The sequence below is a fragment of the Garra rufa genome, chromosome 8 (genome assembly GCF_049309525.1).
Source record: "Garra rufa chromosome 8, GarRuf1.0, whole genome shotgun sequence".
Lineage (NCBI taxonomy): Eukaryota > Metazoa > Chordata > Actinopteri > Cypriniformes > Cyprinidae > Garra > Garra rufa.
Genome location: NC_133368.1, coordinates 33,032,502 through 33,056,562, shown reverse-complemented (window position 1 = coordinate 33,056,562; position 24,061 = coordinate 33,032,502). Strand labels below are relative to the sequence as shown.

Below are 24,061 nucleotides of genomic sequence, written 5' to 3'. Positions count from 1 at the left end.
TTTTAAATGCAATTGTCAAGCAGTTTGTAATGCATTTTGGAAACAGGAGATGAGCCCCTGGTCTAATGCGCCACCTGGCTTGAGAAACCCGTTCTCAAAGACTTACTTTTAGTCATTATTTGGGTAGCACACATATTCTGAATGCTTTCAGAAGAATTCAAATTAGCCATTTTAATCTAGATTAATCTAGATTAATTTCAAGATTTAATCTAGATTAATCTAGATTAAAAAAATTAATCTATGCCCACCACTAATTAATATACTTATTTTAAGTAGTGTTAATGCAAACTAAGGTTTGATTTAGACTTGAAAGAGGGAAAAACAAGAATCCCACCTGTTGTGGCATCATCTGACTGTCATATCTGGCTGAACTGTGCACACATTTGTGAAAGTGCGTTCATGGTTCATCCAGACCAGAGGAATGGGGTGGAAACCGCTATCGCCTGCCCGAGGGGAGGAGTCACCCACTGCTCCGGTTTCTAACTCTCGCTGCAAGAAGTATAACCGTAAAGTCTTCATCTCCAACTTTAAAACCAACATAAGGAATTTACTCATGGGAAAGTGTTAAAGGGACTCACTTTCCGATGGTGACCCGGACCTCTTTGGCGTTTTATTTATTAGGAAGTCCGCCCGGTCGCCTTTATAATGGAAACGTGTGTCGAGAGACGCGCTTACCGTGTGGTTTTCACGGTCTTTCTGCTTGTCCTGAATACTGTGATTGCCGAAACTCTCTCTCCAGACACGGACACGGACACCGATAACCCATTGAGTACCGAAACCTTTTTAACCCGAACAACTGGTTTAAAACGAACCTCTTCCTTGCCGGGAAGAGAGGCCACTTCAACAGCTGTGGATCTATCGAGTGGACTGGGGGAGATGACGGACATTCCCGCCAGTGTGTCCAGTACTGCAGGGCGAGAGGGTGAGACTTAAACGCTCTGTGATGCCCAGAAGTGCTGTCTACTCTAGATAGGCAGCTTAATAGACCCTCAGTCTACAGTTAGTATAAACTAACGTTAAATCAAATTAAGAAGTTTATTTTGTGGTTTGCAGCAGTATTGTGTTGAAACAAAACACTTTACAAAGATTCCACCTCCATTAAGAAGTTGCTTGTAATACAGACCTAATTGTGACCTAAAAGATATTTTAAAATACATTTCTTCTACAATAAGTGATTAACGTTGTCTCAATGCAATGCATTATTATTATTACTATATTAAATAAAGGTATTACTGCAGTAGCAGTAGTAGTAATAATAATAATAGTAAAAATAATAGGTTTTATTATACAGCTGAAGTACTTTAAGTATGAATTTTCTGAGCTAATGAGATTACTTACACTCAGTTTCCTCAGTTTTTGGAAGAGCATCTCTTTTAACGAATGACCTCCTTGGCTCATGACCATCCTGGTTCATAAACTGTTCCACTTTCTTGAGCCAATGAGTTCTTTTCAATCTGCAGTTCATTGTTAGCGATTGTTTTTGCTTTATTTATGTGATTTAATTTGGAGAACTTCCACTCCATGTCATTTTTTCCTGCTGACATTTTGGCATTAAATGTGCAGTTAAGTAAATAGAATTAAATGCAGTGAATTGGATCTGGTATGCCTAGTTTTAAAACATTTTGTAGTTATTTTGAGTAAATGTTCTTTAAAATGGGTATTAAAACCTTTTGGCTATCATTATATATGAGCATTATGTTGGCCATTAGACAGTCTTTCTAGGTATGCATTTCAGAATTGGTCTTTAAAAAACATATCTGGACCACAAAACCAGTCATAAGACTCATTTGCATCTAAAAAGCTGAATATATAAACTTTCCATTGATGTATGGTTTGTTAGGATTAGACTAAATTTGGCTGAGTTACAAAGATTTGAAAATCTAGTATCTGAGGGTGCAAAAAATCTAAATATTGAGAAAATTGTCTTTAAGGTTGTCCAGATGAAGGTCTTAGCAATATTACTAATCAGAAATTAAGTTTTGATAAAGATATTTTGTAAATTTCCTACAATAAATATATGGAACATGATCTTTACTTAATATCCTAATGATTTATATATAATTTTGACCCATACAATGTATTTTTAGCTATTGCTACTGGTTTTGTTGTCCAGGGTCACATTTGAGACATCAGAGGATTTGGGAATGAGATATCAATTATGTGACAAATTATTGTAGTTTTGCTTTCACATGTATAACTGAGAAATGTAATAATAATACACCTGTGAGAAATAAAGGTTAGATTGTGAGTTGAAAAAAAATATTTTGCTTTCCAAACCAAAAATCCCCAGTCTTGCACAATATTTTAGTATTTTGTGTCAGTCAGCACTGGGTTAGGCACATTAAACACTGTATTTGACTCCCTTTTTAATCTCACGCATTATTGTCTAGATCATATTAATCTACTTAATGTAGAAACGGCTTATTTTTAGGCCTTTCTCCATCCCCCTCAATTAAAGCTAACTGAATATCCCTGAACATAATGCAAGCTAAAAAATCGTCTGCTGAAAGATCCTTGTAATGCGAGCTCAAAGAGACATTTTCAGTGAGTGAGTCAATTTTTGGATTGTGACATGATCCAAAATCACATCATGGCTTACCGCACTAAAATCAACTTCAAACAATATTGTGGGAACATTCATTTCACAATAGCTCATTTAGATTCAAACGAATTGCTACAAACCAGAAGTATGATTGTTGTACACTACCAGTCAAAAGTTTTTGAACAGTAAGATTTTTAATGCTTTTTAAATAATTCTATTTTGCTTACCAAACCTGCATTGATTTGATTCAAAATACAGCAGAAGCAGCAATATTGTGAAATATTTGTATTATTTAAAATAACGGCTTTCTATTTGAATATATTTTAGAATGTAATTTATTCCTGTAATCAAAGCTTAATTTTCAGCATCATTAGTCCAGTCTTCAGGGTCACATTTATCCTTCAGAAATCATTCTAATATGTTGATTTGCAGTTCAAGAAACATTTATTATTATTATTATTATTATTATTATTATCATCATCATCAATATTTAAAACAGTTAAGTACATTTATTCAGGATTCTTTGATGAATAGAAAGATCCAGAGATCAGCATCTATCTGAAATAAAAAGCTTTTGAAACATTCTACCATTCAAAAGCTTGGAGTCAGTTTTTGTTACAAAAGATTTATCTTTCAGATAGATGCTGTTCTTCTGAAGGTTCTATTCATCAAAGAAACCTGAAACAATTCTACTCAGCTGTTTTCAACAAAATAATAATAATAATAAATGTTTTTTGAGAAGAAAATCAGAATATTAGAATAAGGATCATGTGACTCGAGTAATGATGCTAACAATTCAGCTTTAAAATCACAGAATTAAATTACACTTTAAAATATATTAAAATAGAAAACAGTTATTTTAAATAGTAAAAATAATACAGCTTTTGCTATACTTTGGATCAAATATATGTGGGCTTTCTGAGCAGAAGAGACTTTAAAAACATTACAAATCTTGAAAAAAAAAGCTTTTGACTGGTAGTGTATGTTATGATTTTATTCATTACAACTGAGCCATATTGCAGTTTCCTACCAAGAAACAAAGCATATCTTGCTGTACTTAATTTAAATTTACATAAAAAAGAAAAAAAGAAAATATATATTAATAAATATTTTTTTAACTGGGTAAGAAGCATAGCTTAAATGTTCAGAGGTCCTCTTGTTTATAGATTTGCCTGTGTATGAACTCAATGCAGCCAGTGACAACGCTATAATATGGACTTTGCTAGGTCAGCTGAAGGAAGGAAACAGCAGGTCCCTATGGGTCAGATCCCCTCCATTTTTAGGGCCCAAGCTTTTGTTAGATTAGACGAGCTCGGCTGCCAATTGTTCTCCACCCAAAATCATTACATCCGCAGTCACTTCTGAAAACATCTCACATAGTTCATGAGGTTTCCCAAGGCTCACACCATGCGAAGCGCACCCTAGTGGACATGCTTCTCAAATTTCAATAATATTTCCAGTTTTGATTTGCAGTTTCCAACATGTTGTTCTTTACTTTTCCAAACCAGGACATTCAGAAAAACCTTTAAGCATCTCTACAAATACAGCTGACTGGAGAATGACCTCGGATGATTCCACTGAACACCTGCAGACTGATAAACAGACTACCCATAAAACCACAGCCCAGTGGGAAGGTCCATCAGTAGCATCGCACAGCATCGCCAGCCACCATCCCATAACAGAAGCTCGAACTGTGCGAGAAGTTCCTGTAACAGATCTCAGAGAAATTGACACCACCGATTCGGTCTCTCAAACTGATAGCACCTACATTTCCACAACCAACCGAGTTAGAGAACGCACCCTGCTCTCTGTGACCTCCAACAGCACTTCTGCGTACACTGAGGACTCCTCACACAACTCCTCTGATGCTGTCTCTCAAACTTCCAGCTGGGAAGTGAGAACGTCAGGAGCCACCCAAGGGAAGGAGCAAACTGTAGAAGATGCATCTACGTTGTCTGAACAGACTGAGCCCACGTTTGAAGATCATAATGCCACCAATGCAACTCAAGGCCACTCTTTGGAGACAGAGTGGTCGACCTTGTCCCACAGGACTGAGTCAGAGACGGGACAATCTAGTGTCACAGGACAGACCTTTGAGCAGGTGTCTGATAATGAGAATCCAAATTCAACACCGCCTCTGACAGTGATGAACAGAGATGAAGGAGAAACGGACACCACATCGATGAGTGGTGGGACGTCTTATACAGAGACCAGCGACTCTGTGTCATCTATTCCACCTTTTACCTCCGGTGAACACGATGCCACTAGTACATCCCAACAGAGCCATGATTCCACAGTGACTTATTCTGTTGATACTGATACTTCCACTGAGTTTTCTACTGGATCTGTTAGCTCAACTGGCCATGAGGAACCTGAAGGGTCTCCGACCCACACAGTGGAGGAGACAACCATTCAAGGCCTGACCACTGCACCCCCAATGCTTGAAGATGAAGCCACCACAATTGATGACTCATTTACGAAGTTCCTCGCTGGCAAACCACCCTTCGTCCCAAAAACTGATGATCGGACCAACACGGAAGTGGTGTCAACATCTGCCATGCCATCAACTCAGAGGCCACAGGTTACAGAAGAAGCCACTGAGGAGGCATCTACTGTTTACAGTTCTACCAAGACTTTCACTACAATGATTCCTCCCGTCACCACCCCTCAGCTCCAACCGAGCACCACACCACAAGCCCAAACTGAACGCACTACCCTCGTTACCACAGATATTGTTCAGGTGGTGCGGACGACACCCACCACAGCCCAGCACCCGCTTACTTCCCCTACTGGTGGTCCGCTGGCACCCAGTACATCTGATTCTGCTGACGTCACCACCTTGCACTTAGAAACCAGTACAGCAACGCCAGGGAACACTACTGCACATGGTGGACGTGCAACAACACCTTACAGCAAGAGCACCCCGACCAAGACCACTGTGGTGGTAACCACCAGAAATCACACTGACAAAAGCACCACAGAGATAGGAATGACTACCATGCAGATACCGTTCAGGTCAACAGCATCTCCAGGTATGTTTGACTTTTGGTATTTGTACAGTGACTTGCAAATAGCATCATTCACATCATCAATTTTGTTGGTATTATTAATGGTGCGTGTTAAGAATGCACCAGTATTAAATTTTTGGCCCATAAACGATAAATAGTCTATATTATTGTATGTATACACTACCATTCAAAAGTAACTATATCCACCTTATACTTCAACACGGAAGTAAGTCTATATGGGCAAGACTTTCGGTTTATTAGCCTGCTATAGAGAAATAAACAGAAGAAATATAGCTGCAAGCAGTTATTACTGGAGTTCAAGCACTTTAAGGCATTTAAGCACATATGAAAAAAGACATTAAATATTATTCAGCAAGCCTGTAACCATAAATCAATGATTTAAAAAAGCATTTTTGGCAATTCAGGTAATTAGCCATAGATATATGATGTAATTCACTGTTTATAAATGGTTATAGCACCAGCTGTGGTCCGATCTCCCTAAAACTTGGCATGCTTGTTTAAAATCACCTGTCGCATGTGCACACCAGGTTTTGTGAGGTTTTGAGCTTTTGTTTATGCTTAATAGGCTATTGAGTATATTTGGACAGGCCCCTTTTCTAAATGAACCTGTTACAGCTTCCTAAAGGGAAATTTCAACATTTTATTAATAATTATTGACCTAGAGAGTCCAGATAATTGCACTGCAGTGTTTTTTTTCCAGATTGAGTGAAAAAGCTAGGGCTAGTTTGCAAAAGTATTGTTTTTTTTTGTTTGTTTTTTTACATTTACGTCATTTACATTTTTTTTTTTACATCAACACTTTGGACCAAGACCGTGTGTAAACAATTACGTAGTTATAGCCGTTAGGGTTGGGTCGATAGACGATGCCATCGTCCATCGCCGATGGCCAATAGACATCACGATGCTGAGCCGGCATCGCGATCCTCCGCCCCGCCCCCGCAGCGCCCCGCCCCGCCCCCGCCGCAGCAGCAACCCGCTCACGAAAAACACACACTAAATCCCTATATAGCCAAATGAAATGCATGCTTTCAATTTCTGCATCTTTACTTATTTTATTATTATTATTATGAGGAAATAATAACAAGGAAGTTGTTAGTGATCACAATACAAATTACAGTGAACTCCTAACGAATTACATGAAAGTTCGTTTACATTAATAAATGAGGCATACAAAAACAGCAGAAAAAAAATCAAAATAATTTTAATTAAATTAGATTAAATAAACTACACCAAATATGCCAGAGCTTGGAACAAAAACAAGAGTATCTTTTTTTTCCATCGAAATACGAATGTACAATACAAAGCCTAGTTGGAACACTTGGATTTGTGCCGAAAAACAGAGGTGCGTGAGCCCAACGCGCTATTTTTAGTTTCGCTTTGTTTTAGTTTCTTAACTTTATATATTTTGTTTAATTTCTGTTCTGTTCTAAATACCTCTACATTTAAATCATTCGTTTTGGAGTCAGGGTAACTAACTTATAGCTATGTTTATAGTGTTTATAATGTTAATACATAATATTTCGCTTGATTTGGTATTATTTATTTCTGATATTAAGCTTTCTCTCTAAACATTCCGCTGCTCATTAAATGCGTTTGGAGAGAGTGTGTTAAGCAGTAAGCAAACAATGAGAGCGTTATTGAACTTAAAAAAGCTGACTGGTCGAAAATATGTTAAGGACCAACACACATCCTCCAAATGCATTTATATAAACCCGCGCTTGATCTTGTCTCATCTGCACGCACGCACTGTCATGATCTAATGCACTTGTTAATTCCGGATCTTTAAAAACAAATACCGGAACGCAAAAATCCAAAATCGGACATTTTCCAGAACAGTATCCGGCTCAAATTAAGCACTCGTGGACATGGTAGGCTACAATTAATTAATTCGTTATGAATAAATTATTTAACAACAACCATCCCTCACCCCCGCCCCCCGCAGACGATGCCATCGTCCATCGCGATGTTTCACATTAGACATCGTACGATGCCAAATTGGTCGACATCGCCCAACCCTAATAGCCGTCCCATTCAAAAGTTTTAGTAAAGGCGGCCATGCCCCTTTCAAAGTTTTGGCGTCCCTTTGTGACTGAGAGTCGAAAGTTCAACTTTTTTTGATAATTATTGATATTCACTCTCCAGAGAATCTTCCTGCACTAGTTTGTTTTAGGGATGTTAACCGATGACCGTTTGACCGGTGGTTGACCGTATCAACGTTAACCGGTTAAAGTTGTCGGTAGTCGGTTAAAAAAAAAAGTGCCGGTGCGTCTTTTACGCATTCTGAAGGTGTTTTATCCATTGGTTTTATCATGTTGCAGTCTATTAGGCAACATTCCGCATAAGATGGGCTTAGATTTGGAAATACATTACATCTACATTTCAGTGGTAACCGATAAGGTGATGATGATCATCGTCTTTCTTTATTATGGTTAGCAGTACCTCAACTAAAGCGGCGTCTCTTCGGAGCTGTCATTTTCTTAAATGAGCCGTGGCAATGTTTCAAATGAGCTTCTAACCTAGACAAACGCCTTTATTTTCAAAGCGATCACCTTGTACCCAAAGTTACCATTTGAAACTAAGGAGCCATTTGTCCTACGATTACATACAACAAGCTCTTCGGCGCCGCGTTTGCGGGACTCATGTTTCGCGCTGTAGAGGATTTTAAAAAAGTGACGTGAGTGGCAGTGTGTGTGTGTGTGTGTGTGTGTGTGTGTGTGTGTGTGTGCGGGAGGCAGAGCGGCAGAGAGAGGCCGCGATCACACCGAACGCGTTTTTGCAGTTGGAGGCGCCTCTTTTGAATGGTTTTCTGTTGTCAGTGAGCGTTCTACGCGCTGCTTATGCGCCCCAGGCACCTCGCGTTTTTGCAGGAGCGCTCTGAGCGCGTGAAGTTGAAAAAAAAATCAACTCTGAGCGGAAAAACGCCCAACGTCATTCGCGTTCTTTTCCATTGTCCAATCGAATGAATGGAGAGGCAGGCCTTCTGTTGTGGTGACGGAATTTTACGGTTGCTTAAAAAGTCCGGAGACTGCAAGAAATAGAGGAGAAACCTTTTGTGACTATCGTGGGTAACCCGGAGCTGTATTATTTAGGGTTTCTGCTAATATGACAGTTTACTTAACAGCATAAAACTAAGATTTTAGAGTGCTCGCGCTATAATCCTTTGATTTGACGGACAGGACAGCTGTTTTGGTCGTTGCTTAGCAACATTAAAAAAAAAGCAGCACGCTCTTTTATTAAAAGTCACCAAAAAAAGGCAGTGCTGTGCGCCTCGCGTTTTTAGAACTAAAAGATGCGTTCGGTGTGATAGGGGCCAGATGCGACAGAGTTGCGAAATTGCAGGCGCGGCTCGAAATGGCTGTTATTTCAAATAGCGTACCATATTTTAAACTAATCGGTTAACCGGTTTCAACCGGCTAATGAGGCTCGGTGGTCGGTCAAGAAATTTTTTAGTTTTCGCCATCCCTAGTTTGTTTCCAATCAGGCAAAAACCTAGGACTAGTTCGCAAAAGTAGGTTTTTCAAAAAATACAAAATAGCCGAAAATTTTGCCAGGCAACATAAGACACATAAGCCTGTGACACAGTTAAGGAGTTACCCATCAGGCCGATTGGGGCAAGCCATGGTGACATTGTAGACAGTGTGAGTACTACCATCCCTCCAAGTTTCAAATCTGTATGACTTATGGTTTGGTCTGCCTAATCAGTTTTATGTGGAGATTGATGATACTTGGCCATTCTAACAATTTTAGAATGCTACGTGCTTGAACCCTTAATAACAACGTGCTGTAAATTGTAAAACTGTCTGCACTACAAACCAGTATGTCTATAATAAGGATAATACATTAAAATAATATGACAAGACACACCAATTTGCAATATCAAGCAGCAAAACGGGCTGTTTTGTATAACTAAAACTAGCGGATGAAACTGGAAACCAAACCCATAAAATTTACAAATGGCCGCTTAGAGAAAAATAAGGTGAACTGGTGATAAAAAAAAAAAAAAAAAATCCTTGGAATACCTTAGCAATCACACTTGTGTTGTAAAGGTGATTTTTGCAAAAGTAAAAATCTTATTGCTAACAGTTGTTACATTGTTTACAGTTACATTGTTTGTGAATTCACTTGTTCATTTGATTCAAACAATTCGAATAATCTCTTTCTCCTCTTTAGATCATGTGTGTGGGCCTCAAACCTGTGCAAATGGAGGCCACTGTGTTAGATCAGCTAAGGGAAGTTACTACTGTCAGTGTCTGCCTGCATGGACAGGACCCTTCTGCACAGAAGGTAAGAAACCCACTTAAATGTACAGTAACAGCCAGACTGGACCATCTTTCATTTTGGATGTGACAGTCATATTGACCCATAAATGCCACAGCTCCAGTGCTGTAATATCAAATTAAAAGCTTTAAGGCCTGATTTACTAACAGTTTGCGCCAGAGCAAACCGTCTTTTGGCGTTAAAATAGTACTGTCAGGATTTACTAAAAACGCCAAGTGAAGAATTAGCACTGAAAAGAAGTGGACACAGTTATTTTTGTGCCTGACCTTATTGAATATGCATTTGTAAGAGTTTGTCAGACACAAAATTTATGGGAGAAGAGTATTAAAATGAATCACACAATAATCGTCAAATTACTGGTATTTGCACCATTATTTAACACCAGGCGGTAATTTGCGCTGTTCTTGGTAGATTGTGGAATCATTATGGAAATGATCTGGCTGCATCAGTGATCTTTAATGTGCGCATTGTCAGTAAATCACACACAGAATTTTCCCCTCCCATTGGCGCTTTTATGAAATTGCGCTCTAATGCTATTTTGCACTGTTAAGTAAATCTGTAACACAATGTAACTTGATGTAAGGCTTGTTTGTATCAGGATTTCTGATGAAAATGAATGAATTAGGCTGTGTTTTTCTGTAGATGTGGATGAGTGTGTAAGTAGTCCGTGCCCCCAGGGTTCAGTGTGTGTCAACACAGGTGGCTCTTTCAGCTGTGAATGTGCACTGGGCTTTGACTTAGAGGATGGCCGCAGTTGTACGCAAGGTAAGTGGTTAGTTGTCCACAATAAAATAATGTACACAGTGCATACATATATTTTGGTGATAACCCTATGATATTGTATTTGCTTTTGCTTTACCCTGCAGTGAAGACATTTTTGGGCACTTTCATCGTCAACACCTCAATGCATCATAGAAGTTTAGGTCTGCATGAGCTGCACAGAGAGATCTCACAGCTGGTATGCAACATTGTACTGCATCTCACACCTGACAGCCTCACGACCCACAGCCAATCAGCTAATGCAGAAACCATTATGGAAATAGAGAATGTAATTGGTTGAACATGATAAAGTGATGGAGTTGAGGTTAATTGTATATACTTGTGTATTGGTTTTTCAGCTCAATGCCTCACTCTCCATCTTCCATGGTTACAGACGCTCCACTTTGCGTAAAAAGTAAGTTTCTACTGATCTTGCAGAGACACAGCTGGAATAAGAATAAGATATTCCACATAATAGACATTTACATATAGTCCATAAGAGAAAATAAAAGTTAAATTTATAAAAATGACACCATTCAAAAGTTTACATACACTTGATTCTTAGCATTGTGTTGTTACCTGAATGATCCACAGTTTTTTTTTGTTTAGTGATAATTGTTTATGAGTCCATTGTTTGTCCTGAACTGTTATAAAGTTAATTATTTGGGTTTTCAGCATTTTCGTGTATTTGAACTATTTCCAAAAATGACTATGATTTTGAGATCCATCTTTTCACACTGAGGACAACTGAAGTACTCATATATAACTATTAAAGAATTTTAAAATGCTCACTGATGCCTCAACTTTTTGAATTTGATAGTAAAGGTGAACTTTACTTATTTTGTCTTCTGGGAAACATGTAAGTATGGATAATATGATATTTAAGCAAAATAGGAAAAATTTATGCATTCATTCTGTTCAAAAGTTTACATCCCCGGCTGTTAATGCATTGTGTTTTCTTCTGGAGCATCAGTGAGCATTTGAACCTTCAGTAATAGTTGCATATGAGTCCCTCAGTTGTCCTCAGTGTGAAAAGATGGATCTCAAAATCTATATGTAAATGTTTTTTTTTTTAATGTGAAATATCTTATTCAGGTCAGTACTAAATAAAAAATAACATGGATTTTGAACGACCCCTTAAAATTTTGGCAAAATAATTAACATTTTGCAGATTCTGCAAGGTGTATGTAAACTTTTGACTTCAACTGTAAATAGTAAATATAGCCATTCTATAAGTGATAAAGCATTTAATTTCCATCCAAATATTATTGTAGTGTTACACCATTTTCAGTAGAGGTTTTGTTCATATCACCTACCTGTTGCAAAGTTTTAGTCATTTTTCTTTGTTCTCACATGAAAATGCATATACCTTGTGCAGAGACGGAGATGGTGTGCAGATCTCAGCGGTGAACATGTTTTCATTCTCCTCCAATGTGACCAGCATGGATGTCAACGAAAGCATCCGGATGTCCCTGAGCAACTGCAGCCGGACGTACTCACACTGCACCATTAAACTTCAGCACCATCTCTCCTATCAAGGTACCATTCAGCGCTCGCTGTCTGCATCATACCCTTATCTCAAATCCATCCACTCTGTTCTTATCCTCCACTCCACTCCACCACTTCAGAGATATGATAATACCAGTCACGCAATATACACGGATAACACAGTCTTGAGGGGGGCTCTCTGGGCCCCTAAAATAATATTTTGGAAAGCTCTTTGTCACACTGTTTATCTCTGGGAAGCCATTTGTTCTGAAGCACTTCTTTCTGTTTAGTGGAGAGCCTGTGTGTACAGAAGACCAAGTGTGATTTGTCATACTCTGAGTGCACGGACACTAGTGGGACCCCATACTGTCAGTGCAAACCAGGATACTTTAAAAAGAATCCAGGGGACATGACCTGCAGAGGTACAACATGCGCTTGTGTCTTTTCAGTTCTTTGATTAAAAACGTTTAAACGGTGAGACTTTGCCGGCACTGTAAAATGAATGCCAAGTTTCTTATTTAAGAATTTTAATTTAATTTAAAAATTGCAATGTTTTTTTTAGACTGTGGAGATGGACACAAACTTGTTAATGGCAGCTGTGTTGAGTAAGTATGTTTTTAATGCATTTTAAGTAGTGCTGGGCAACGATTAATCACATCCAAAGTAAAAGTTTTTGTGTACATAATATATGTGTGCGTACTGTGTATATTTATTATGTATATATAAATACATACACATGTATATATTTAACAAAATATTTTGTTTATATATTAAATATATTTTTATATAATATAAATTATATGAATATAAATACATGTAAATATTTTCAAAATATATACTGTATGTGTGTGTCTTTATTAGTGGTGGGCCGTTATCGGCGTTAACGTGCTGCGTTAACGTGAGACTTTTATCGGGCGATAAAAAAAATATCGCCGTTAATCTATTCTCAAAATTGGGTTGGGAGCTGGGTCTAAACTACACACGCATGCGATATGGACTAGTGTCTGTGAAAACTGAAATGCAAAAAGACCGTTTTAATATGAATCCGGTATGTTCCGTTTGCCTAGCTGTATGTATGAAATTCATACTATGAATGGTGGAGACGCGCTTTTACTACACGCATACTGAAACACACGTGACGCTCCCGGTAATTTCTGGCATTTGCATCTCACATGAACAGATAAACTCAATCTCCAAAACTGCTGTGAGTGTCACTTATACCGTTTCATTTGAGAAAACTCGCAGCATGTCATACTGTATACACAGAAACTTCACGGCAACCTGTCAAAATAAAAGTACGGTGTAACATGTTTAGTCATGGGTAGCGCACATATTCTGAATGCCTTCATCAGAATTCAAATTAGCCATTTTAATCTAGATTAATCTAGATTAATTCCAAGATTTAATCTAGATTAATCTAGATTAAAAAAATTAATCTATGCCCACCCCTAGTCTTTATATGTACATAATAAATATGCAGAGTACACACACACACACACACACACACACACACACACATATATATATATATATATATATATATATTATAAACAAAAACTTTTATTTTAAATGTGATTGATCGCGATTAATCATTGTCCAGCACAAATTTTAAGTAAATATTACTTTTGAAAAGTCTACAATGCTACAAGAAAGTCTTAATTATGATTTCAATAGGTCTTAAATTTAGGGACGGAAAGACAAGAAATATGGCTTAATGTGATGATTAAACTTCAAAAGTTTATATTATATTTAATTAACATGAGCCTACTTTATACTGCGCTTATCAGGAAAATCCGCCACCTGCTGTCAGAAAATGAATTTACATTTTTAATAAGCCCGTCTGCTGTTTTTGTTCAGAACAATGTGAATATCAACCCATGTTTTTATGCTGCAAACACAGAGTTGTAAATATGAACTGGTGAATTGACGAGAAGATGCATTATAAAAAAATGTAAACAAATTTAAAGATAGTAAAATATATTTATATGTTATTTAATTATTATAACTGATTGATAATAATTGTTTAAATTAATATATTGTTTGATACTTTTGACTTCTCAATTTTCTTAAAAATGGTTTAAAGGCCTAAATGATAAGTTTATCATTTTATAAAACTTTTTGTATTTGTGAAAACCCCTGTCTAAACTGTAAATCATGCTTTTTACAGTCATTTTACAGTTTAATGTTACCAAAGACATTGCCCTGCTGCGTCATACGGTATTATTTGTATTTGTGCAGGTTCTAAATAAGGTCTTAAAAGTCTTACATTTAAGCTTGAAAATCCTGCAGATACCCTGTATTCCTGTAAACAACCAGTCATTGTTTGGACACACCAACTAATTTTAGATTATTGTTTTCCCCCACAAATTAGAAGAATAATGTCATTCAAAACTATGAAGTGGCACAAATGGAAGTATGAAGTAGTTAAATTGTTACCAAAAATCTTGAATTTTGGTCAGTGTTATATTTTTTGATATTTTTTTTTTGTTTCATGTTTTCTGTTTTCACTTTAATTTTAGTTAAAGATTTTGTAATGTGGTATTTAAATAGAGTTTATTTATTTTTAGCTATTTTAGTACTTCTTAAACTTAAACTAAATGACACAAAATAAAATATTTTTTTAAATATATAGTATATTTCATTTTAGTTGGCATGTATTTTTATAGTTTTAGTTATTGATAAAAACCCAGATTTTAGTTTCTCCAACATAGCCACTCTTTGCTTAGATTACAGCTTTAAACACCCTGGGCATTCTCTCAACTTCATGAGGTGCCACCTGAGATGCTTTTTAAACAGTTCTGCCGGAGTTCCCATTTATGCTGGGCATGCTTTGCGCTTGTTGGCTGTTTTCCTTTACTATCCAGTCCAACTCATCCATTTCCAATTTCAGGCATTCAAGTATAAGCCTTTAGATCTAAAGCATTTTACGATGAAGGGAATCAAATTCAGTCAGTTGTGTCCAAACTTTTGACTGGGAGTGTGTATTAGTATTTGTTTTGTACATATGTATTTTTGCAGCAAAACACTAAGTTCTTTTTTACTTCTTCAGGTGCATGTTTGGATTTGGAGGCTTCAACTGCAATAATTGTAAGACTTTATTTAAATTTATATAACGCTTTTATAAATGGATTACGATTCAAATATTCATTTGCATAACTTAATTATTTAGCGGTGAAATATATAATGCTTGTGAAAAATCTAGCATTCAGCTAAATCATATTATTTTCAGACTGCCAATAAATAAAAGATCTTAATGTCAGTAAAATAATCTTGTGTTTAATAGTCTATAAGCTGATAGCCGTGGTGGTTTCTCCTGCCGGAGGAGCTCTTCTGTTGATTGTCGTCATTGCTCTTATAGTCACCTGCTGCAAGTAAGATCATGACATAAATATGCAACTTACTTATTTTACAGTTAAATATCTTGGGAAAATTTCAAACCACAAAAATGTCTCAATATTTTTGTTCATTGCATCCACAGAAAGGACAAAAATGACATCAACAAAATCATTTTCAAAAGTGGAGACCTTCAGATGTCACCTTACGCAGAGTTTCCTAAGAGTAATCGTGTGTCTATGGAGTGGGGCCGGGAGACTATTGAGATGCAGGAGAACGGCAGCACCAAAAACCTCTTGCAAATGACAGACATTTATTACTCGGTATGTGATCATATGCATCTATCGTAAGCTTAAAATGATTATATACACTGCCTTGCAAAAGTATTCATACCCCTTCATGTTTTCCCCTACTTTAAAAAAAGTCATTTAAAGTAGTTTAACATAAGGCAGCAACATAACAAAATGTGAAAAAAATGAAGGGGTATGAATCATTTTGCAAGGCACTGTAGAAAATTATAAAATCAGAAATGAGCTATGGCATTCATTTAGGCTTTGGTTTTCGAATTTGTCTAATATGGAAGCTTATTTCTGCAGTGAAATAAAAACAAAAAGATCATTCATTTCAAAATTCTGACTTTTTTTCTTACAGTTGTGTTGTTGATGTTAACTCACCATTAACATCTCACAATTCTATTTTCTCAGAAATTGTGAGAAAAGTCTGAATTATGAAGCTTACAGTTCTGAGATGCAATGAGTTATAAATATTATTTTTTTTAATTCTGTGGCAGAAATAAGCTTCAACAGTCTAATGACACATCCTGAATTTAATTTTACACATGAGTAGCTAATACGTGACTGCTATTCTGTCTTTTAGCCTGCACTAAGGAACTCTGACCTGGAGCGTAATGGTCTGTATCCTTTCTCTGGCCTCCCTGGTTCGAGGCATTCCTGCATCTACCCTGCTCAGTGGAACCCTTCCTTCATAAGCGACGATTCACGGCGGAGAGACTACTTCTGACGGCCTCACCCAGCAGGCGTGCAATTTGATACTGCATATAAGCTCTTTCTCGGCGTGGTTGGACCTGTCGCAGATCCTGGAGCTGGATACTGACCACTAAAGGCCTTTGAATGTGAAAATGAGCTGGCAGGAAAAGACCATTATCTGTGAGACTGGAAGAAAGCCGCAGAGGCCTGTCGGGATCAATTTAGCATTTGAACACAGTGCCACAATAAGACTTTAGTTTCTGGTGTGGAGCTGATGAACCAATGTTCTTATAGCTCCTCGCAGAGCGTTTATGCTTAAGTGGAAGTCGGTGAATTTAGAATAACACGCAACAGTATAACTTTTATATTATGAAAGTTTGCACTATGAACTCCTCAAATAGATATTATCTCAAATGGAAAAAGCCATAAATGTATCATATTTATACTTGGAATAATGTACCCAACTGGTTTGTACTGTGTTTTGTGACTGATGGGGTATCTGGATGTCTGTTTGTGTATGTTAATCAAAAGTTAAAGGGATGGTTCAATACAAAATGAAATTTTTGATATCATGTGCTCACCCAAAACTTGTAAGCTCTAATTCCTTGGTGGAACACCAAGGAGTTATTTAGAACAGAATGTCAAAGCTTTCAGACTCTTTATCATAGCATATGGATTTAGAAGACTTGGATTATACTGTGTAAGTCTTACTGACCATTATTAGTTTTATGGTGCTTTTTGGGGCTTACCAGATGTTTGTCTAAAACATCTTTTTTGTTCCATGTTGGAAAAACAGTCAGTGTGTTTGGAACAATATGAGGGTGAGTATGTGATGACATTGTTACATTTTTGGACTAAACCATCTCTTTAGTGTTTTGAAGTGGTGTAGTTTATATCAGAGAAATGTTGTGAGATTTACGCTGGAGAACTAAACCTGTGTAAAAGCTGGTAGGATTTTGAAACGCAATATTACTGGATGCAGCATTGGTGTCAAATGTAGCAAATAGTGCCACAAGGTATTACCGTTTGTTTGAACAACAGTAATAATCATAAAACGCAGTGCTGCCTTGTTTGTTTCCTAATTTATTTTATTTAAAGATACTGTAGTATTATCTGGAGGACCTCCCATGTGTTTGTATGGATGCTTGATGTTGCATGGACTTTTTATTTCATCTAATGTGTGTTCTTGTGAGATGTGCTTTAATTGTAATCTTTAATATCAGAGACTGCTTTCCTCATTAGCATTTTCCCCTCCTCTGTGGATGGTCAGTTGAATCTGGCGTTGTAGTCAGAATTGTATTGTAAAATAAAAGATTAATAAAGTTTGATTTCTTATGTTTGTTTTATTCGTTCATTTATTTAATATTAAACAATCACAAAAAAGTGATATCTGACACTTAATCAGTTTTAAAAGACCAATTTTACCTTAGAAACGGTTGGCATGTCAGTTTCTTCACCAACCTTTTGGCCTTCTGTAATGTAAGCATTTGGAAGATCTTTATACTTGGATAGGTATCACCATGAAAATATTTATGACTAAAGATAACCGTTTTATTATATTATATAGGCTACTCTACATATTATACAGGCTTATCATGTCTTTATGTAAGAAGCAGACTGAAATGTAATAGTTTTTTCTCTGTGTGGACTAAAAGGCGCTTCAACTTCCGGTTCATTAACTGTGCAGTATGGTAATGGTAAAACTGTTTGCACTACAAACATTAAAATAACACGGTAGGACACACCAATTTGCAATATCAAGTAGCAAAACGAACTGGTTTGTAACGCTAAAAATGTCTGTACCAGAGACCACAGAGCTGGACGTGGATGAGACCGTATATATATCTATGGATGAGACGATCCAGACCCATGAAATTTAAAAATGGCCGCGCTTACTCATACGAGAAGAAAAGGGCGATAACAGGAGCACACTTTAAGTCGTACAGTGACTTTTATGGGGCTTTATTTTTTACCTTTGACCAGTGTATTCTATTAAAATTGGTTTTCAACGGAAAGAAACGAAGTCAATCGCTTTGGAACGACATGACGGTGAGTAAATTATACAGAGTGACAGTAAATTACAGGTTTGCAACCATTTGTGCTCAAATCATGTGCCCTCTTGTTTTCGAAATGCAAAATATGCAGATGAATCAATGATAATTTTTTTTTTCTTCCAGTGAGCTGTGGAGTAAATGCATTTATAAAAATAAAGCATTAACTGGAATTCAGAACGAAACTAATTTGCATTTCAAATAACGTTTCTGCAGTATTTTATTTGCATAGAGATGTACAGAAAAACTGAGTGGCCAGTGTAAAAAAAAAAAATATATATATTGTTAATATGAGCTTGTTGGCGTTTGCCATTGTGAATATGGCTGTTTCTATTGCCACTATTCTAATGAATATCGTTTTAATCTACTGTATGATTTCTTAACAGAAAAGACCAGTAAACAGCATAAAACCACCACTTAATGTTTTACTGTTGTCACGTATTGGATTGAATCTTATTCTTTTTTTATCAACTTTGTTGACCTAGCTACATTTTACATTTTATATTCTCATTGTCATGCTCTGAATGTTTGTTACTACTTCTAGATTATTTCTGTATGGTGACCTTTTTTTGATCTGTGTGAAGACACACATCATACTCTTTGTGTACTTGGCACTGTTTATTGAAAGACTCTTTTTATTTTCTGTTTGAATTCCTTATGGATGTGTTTTGGGAACTTAAAATGTCTGTAATGGCCTTCAGTTCAATCAGTGATGATGTGAACATCACCAGCAAAGCAGTCTATGTAGGATGCATATTAGTCACAGACTTTTGGCTTAAATGTTGCTATTTTTTTTCATTTTGTCTGAGTACTATGCTGATATTAAGCAGTGCAACTATTGTCTACTCGCTGAATCACATGAAGAGACTGAAAAAGAACACAAACTCTTTCTCTGCTCTTCATAAAAAGCAGCAGATGAGACAGTTCTGGGCATTACACAGACAGTCCTCTTCTTTCTCACTTCAGGATGGCTCATGACTGAAGAGCTTGTTGTGTATTTTGTTGATTTTGTTTCTAAAAATATTGGCAAAAAACTACAAATTCTGTAATGTCACTTCTGCCAGCACTTTTTATAAGCATAATGCAAGGGAAGCGTTGCTGGACAGCACTCAAACTAAATCAGTCTAAAAATGTTCTGAAGTGTGGGTGGATGTGAAATGTTTTCATGGGCTTAAAATACTTTATGGTTCAGTAACTTTTTTTTCTTGTCTGAAGTCACAGTAATTATTGAAAATACCTTTTGGTTAAAAAAGAACATAATTTGCAAAAATTTGAATGGATTGAATGGAGATATATAAAACACACAACCATAATTGTCAAAATAACCCAAGTCTACATAATCCAGATGGACTGTATTCAGAAACTTGTACTCTATTCAGTTTTCTTTATATGTGTAAAGTATTTTTTTTTGTTTGCTTATTCAGTACATCAGATATTCACATTCCCTCAGTTTTTCTTAGGCCTAATGTGGTCATTCTGATTAGTTATTGTTTCATGTGTTATGTGTCTTTTGGCACACTTTTAGAAAAAAATGCCTAAATTGAGATTATTATTTATTGGTGAGGTGCCCTTGTTCTTTTAGCTCATAATTCAGTTGTTCTAGTCCCACCTTGTGGACTGAATGCATATTACAACTAATTTGACACGTTCTTCTATGCTTTTCAAGCCTATACAAGTACTAAGAAGAAAGCAAAACAAAGTTTGATAGCAGCTCTCAGGAAAACCCTCCTTATTTAGCCAGCCTGAAAGAAAAAAATGTTTGAGATCCAGGGATGGTACATCACCAGTAACGACAGTGCACAAATCTTCTATATTTCTTTTCAAAGTAACAGGAATCATTTGATTATTTCACATCACATTTTGTTAATCCATAGCATACTATATGTACATACTGTAATATGTTTAATTTCATCTGAGAGTAAAAAAAAAAAAAAAGCCACAAATATGACAAATATCTAATGGCATGTCTGGGCTACTTTGATACATCTCAGTTTGTATTCAGGACTGTAGTCCCCAGAACTACTAGTAGTTATCAACAACAAATAACCCTCATGAACATTTGCAAGATGCAGGTCTCAAAAAATATAAAAAAATAAAAGTATTTTTTTTTTTATAAACTATATTAACTCTTTTAAATGTATTTATAGCTGTGTCCAATAACAGTTACTAACAGGTTGCATAAACACTACTCATGCACTTTTACACACTCTCTCTCTTCGTTATTTTACACTATACAAAACATATTTAAATTAGAGACTGACGCCTTCACACCTTCCTTGCCCAAATAACAAACTTCTTCCTCTTAGTGGCCAGTGGAAAAATGGTTTCCTTCACTGTTAAGATGAGCAAGGTGACATTTGCCATAGTAAATGTGCCTGTTTCTGTTGCCACTATTCTGGTGAATATGTTTTTTGTCTACTGCATGATTTCTTCTCAGGAAGGACCAGTAAACCGTGTAAAACCACCGCTTAATGTTTTACTGTGGTCACTTATTGGTTGCAATCTTATTCTTAACATTTTTAATCTTTTATTCAGTTTTTTCAACTTTGTTTATCCAGCTCCGTGGATATACGTTTTTTCAGTGGCTGGTTTTCTTTTTGCCATGTGGACTGGATTTACTGCCTCCTTTGCTCTGAATGTGTGTTACTACTTACAAATTGTTCCTGTACGGCAAACTGTTTTGATCTGGATTAAGAAGCACATCAGACTCTTTGTGTACTTGGCATTATTTGTTGACAGACTCTTGTTTCTTCCTGAATTCCTTGGACGCTGTATCTTGTACATTTCTGCAATGAACTTGAATTCAACCAGAGATCATGTGAACAACACCAGCGAAAAAACAAATTCAGGATTCTACGTATTATCACACATTTATTTTTGGATTAGATGCTGCTATTTTTTGCTGTGTCTGGGCATTATGTTGGCATCAAGCAGCGTGACTGTTGTCTACTTGCGGACTCATATAAAGAGAATGGAGGAAAACAACAACTTTTTCTCTGCTGTTCGTAAAAAGCAGCAGATGAAAGTGACAATCATAAGCATTATACAGGGTGTCCTCTATTTTCTTGCTGCAGGATGGCTCATGATACGTGAGCTCTATGCATATTTTGCTGTTGATTTTTGGGATCGACGTGGCCATTTGATTTTCACTGTCATGGCACTGTACTCTCTTGGGGCAACCATCCTTTTAGGTATTGGCCAGACAAAATTCCGCCTAATGGCTAAAAATGTTGGCAGAAAACTACAAACCCTGAAATGCCCTCTTTCCTGATGTGTCAGTTTAGGTTATGTTACTTCTACCAACAGATGGATCTATATGCGTGATTTACAGGAAAGCAATGTTGTGGAAACATTCACTAGATCAGTCTAAAATGTTCTGAAATGTGGATGCCAGTACAAGAACATAATTTGCAGAAATTTGAATGGATATGAAATTGTGTTGACATTTGCAAACCACAAACTCACTATTCCTTTTTTATGCAAAATAGTAAATACAGCAAATACATCTATTGTAGACTGAATATGGAATCATGTTTAATATTTTTTAAGATGCATTGCTAAAAATAGTTTTGATATGAATTTCTGTGGTGATTATTTAGAAATATAGACTACATAAAGAAAACTGACTGTAGAAAACCAGACTTTGCTTACTGTTTTGTTGTGCTCTTTTCAAGGTTACTTGTGTGTAATATATTTATTCTTTGTAATATATGTGACCCTGGACCACAAAACCACTAAACCAGTCATAAGTGTAAATTTGTCGAAATTGAGATTCTTACATCATCTGAAAGCTGAGGAAATAAGCTTTCCATTGATATATTGTCTGTTACAATAGGACACTGTTTGTCTGAGATACAACTATTTGAAAACCTGGAATCTGAGGGTGCAAAAAAATCTAATTATTGAGAAAATTGCCTTAAAAGTTGTCCAAATGAAGTTCTTAGCAATGCATATTACTAATCAAAATCAAGTTTTGATATATTTATGGTAGAAAATTTGCAAAATATCTTCATGGAACATGATCTTTACTTAATATGCTAATAATTTTTGGCATAAAAGAAAAATCGATCATTTTGACCCATATGTATTTTTGGCTATTGCTACAAATATACCCCAGCGACTTAAGCCTGGTTTTGTGGTCCAGGGACACATATTTACTCTTTTATGTTGTTATTCTGACATTGGCTATAGTTTTACATGATATACACTACCAGTCAAAAGTTTTTGCACAGTAAGATTTTTAAAGAAGTCTCTTCAATTACCAAGCCTACATTTATTTGATCCAAAGCAAAAACAGTACAATTCTGAAATAGTTTTACTATGTAAAATAACTGTTTTACTATTTGAATATTTATTAAAATATTTCAAAGCTGGATTTTTAGCTTCATTACTCCAGTCACATAATAAATCATTCTAATATTCTGATTATTCTGATTATAATTATTATTATGTTGAAAACAGCTGAGTAGAATTTTCTTTTGATAAATAAAAAGTTCAGAAGAACAGCATTTATCTGAAATAGAATTTTTTTAGTTACATGACAGAAATTTTTATCATTACTTTTGATCAATTTAAAGCATCCTTGCTAAATAAAAGTATTCATTTCTATATCTATATATATATACATATATATATATATATATATATATATATATATAATATTTTTTTTTTTTTTTTTTTTTTTAAATAAAATGATCTAATCTCTTGAATGGTATAGTGTATAATGTTACAAAAGTTTTTTATGTCAGATAATTTATGTCTTTGGATCTTTCTATTCATCAAATAATCCTGAATAAAATGTATTCAACAGTTTTAAATATTGATTATGATGAGGATAATAATAATAAATGTTTATTCAACAGCAAATCAGCATGTTAGAATGATTTCTGGATCATGTGACACTGAAGACTGGAGTAATGATGCTAAAAATGTAGCTTTGATCACAGGAATACATTTCATTTTAATGCCTATACGTGCTACGTGCTACAAGTTTTCTTTTGAAAGAAAACATTTTATTTATTTTATTTTATTCTTTTAGGATATAGGTTATTATTTCAGGCGTCATGTTACTTAAAGAAATATATTTCCGTAAGTTATTCTGAAAAATAAGATAATTAATTATTGGTGACTTGCCCTTACTGCTTCATCTCCTAATTCAGTTGTGCTAGTCCCACCTGCTGGACTGAATGCATATTACAACCAATTTATGGTAATAGCAGCTGAAGCGTTCAAACAAGTGCTTCCCTGCATTTCAAGCCTATACAAGCAAAAAGAACGCAAAACAAACCCTCCCTCTTTAGCCAAACTGAAAGAAAAAATGTTTGGGATGCAGGGGTGGGACATCACCAGAAACTGCAAAGCACAAATCTTTCCTTTAATAGCCAATAGTATAGGCTATATGTGCATAGAATTATGTCTAAGAATGACAGGTAAAACTTTTTAGCCACAAATATGTCAAATATCTCATGCCATGGCTCAGTTGTTTTCGTGAGTGCAGTCACAAAAACTAGGTTACTCGTTATCGACAACAACCAATTGCGAAATGTCTGGGTAACTAAATATTAAAAGAAAAGTGAAACTAAAGATGAAACGACA

The 24,061-nt window shown here is 35.9% G+C and overlaps 2 protein-coding genes and 1 pseudogene across 2 annotated transcripts; all 3 read left to right on the top strand.

The window, feature by feature from the left end:
* The first annotated feature begins 490 nt into the window (after positions 1-490).
* On the top strand, positions 491-17,750 carry heg1 (heart development protein with EGF-like domains 1). Its single transcript, XM_073845976.1, has 13 exons — positions 491-922; positions 4,051-5,574; positions 9,742-9,855; positions 10,492-10,614; positions 10,716-10,807; positions 10,968-11,023; positions 11,987-12,147; positions 12,387-12,518; positions 12,659-12,701; positions 15,146-15,183; positions 15,380-15,467; positions 15,575-15,752; positions 16,306-17,750. Exons 1-13 carry the CDS (start codon positions 646-648, stop codon positions 16,447-16,449), a joined length of 2,970 nt encoding a protein of 989 aa, XP_073702077.1. The 5' UTR covers positions 491-645; the 3' UTR covers positions 16,450-17,750.
* Positions 17,751-18,756: 1,006 nt separating this feature from the next.
* Positions 18,757-19,515, top strand: LOC141340156 (uncharacterized; annotated as a pseudogene).
* A 1,271-nt stretch (positions 19,516-20,786) lies between these two features.
* LOC141340155 (uncharacterized) lies at positions 20,787-21,737 on the top strand. The gene has a single exon (XM_073845083.1). The coding sequence runs from the start codon at positions 20,787-20,789 to the stop codon at positions 21,735-21,737; it is 951 nt and encodes a 316-aa protein (XP_073701184.1).
* The last annotated feature ends 2,324 nt before the right edge of the window (positions 21,738-24,061 follow it).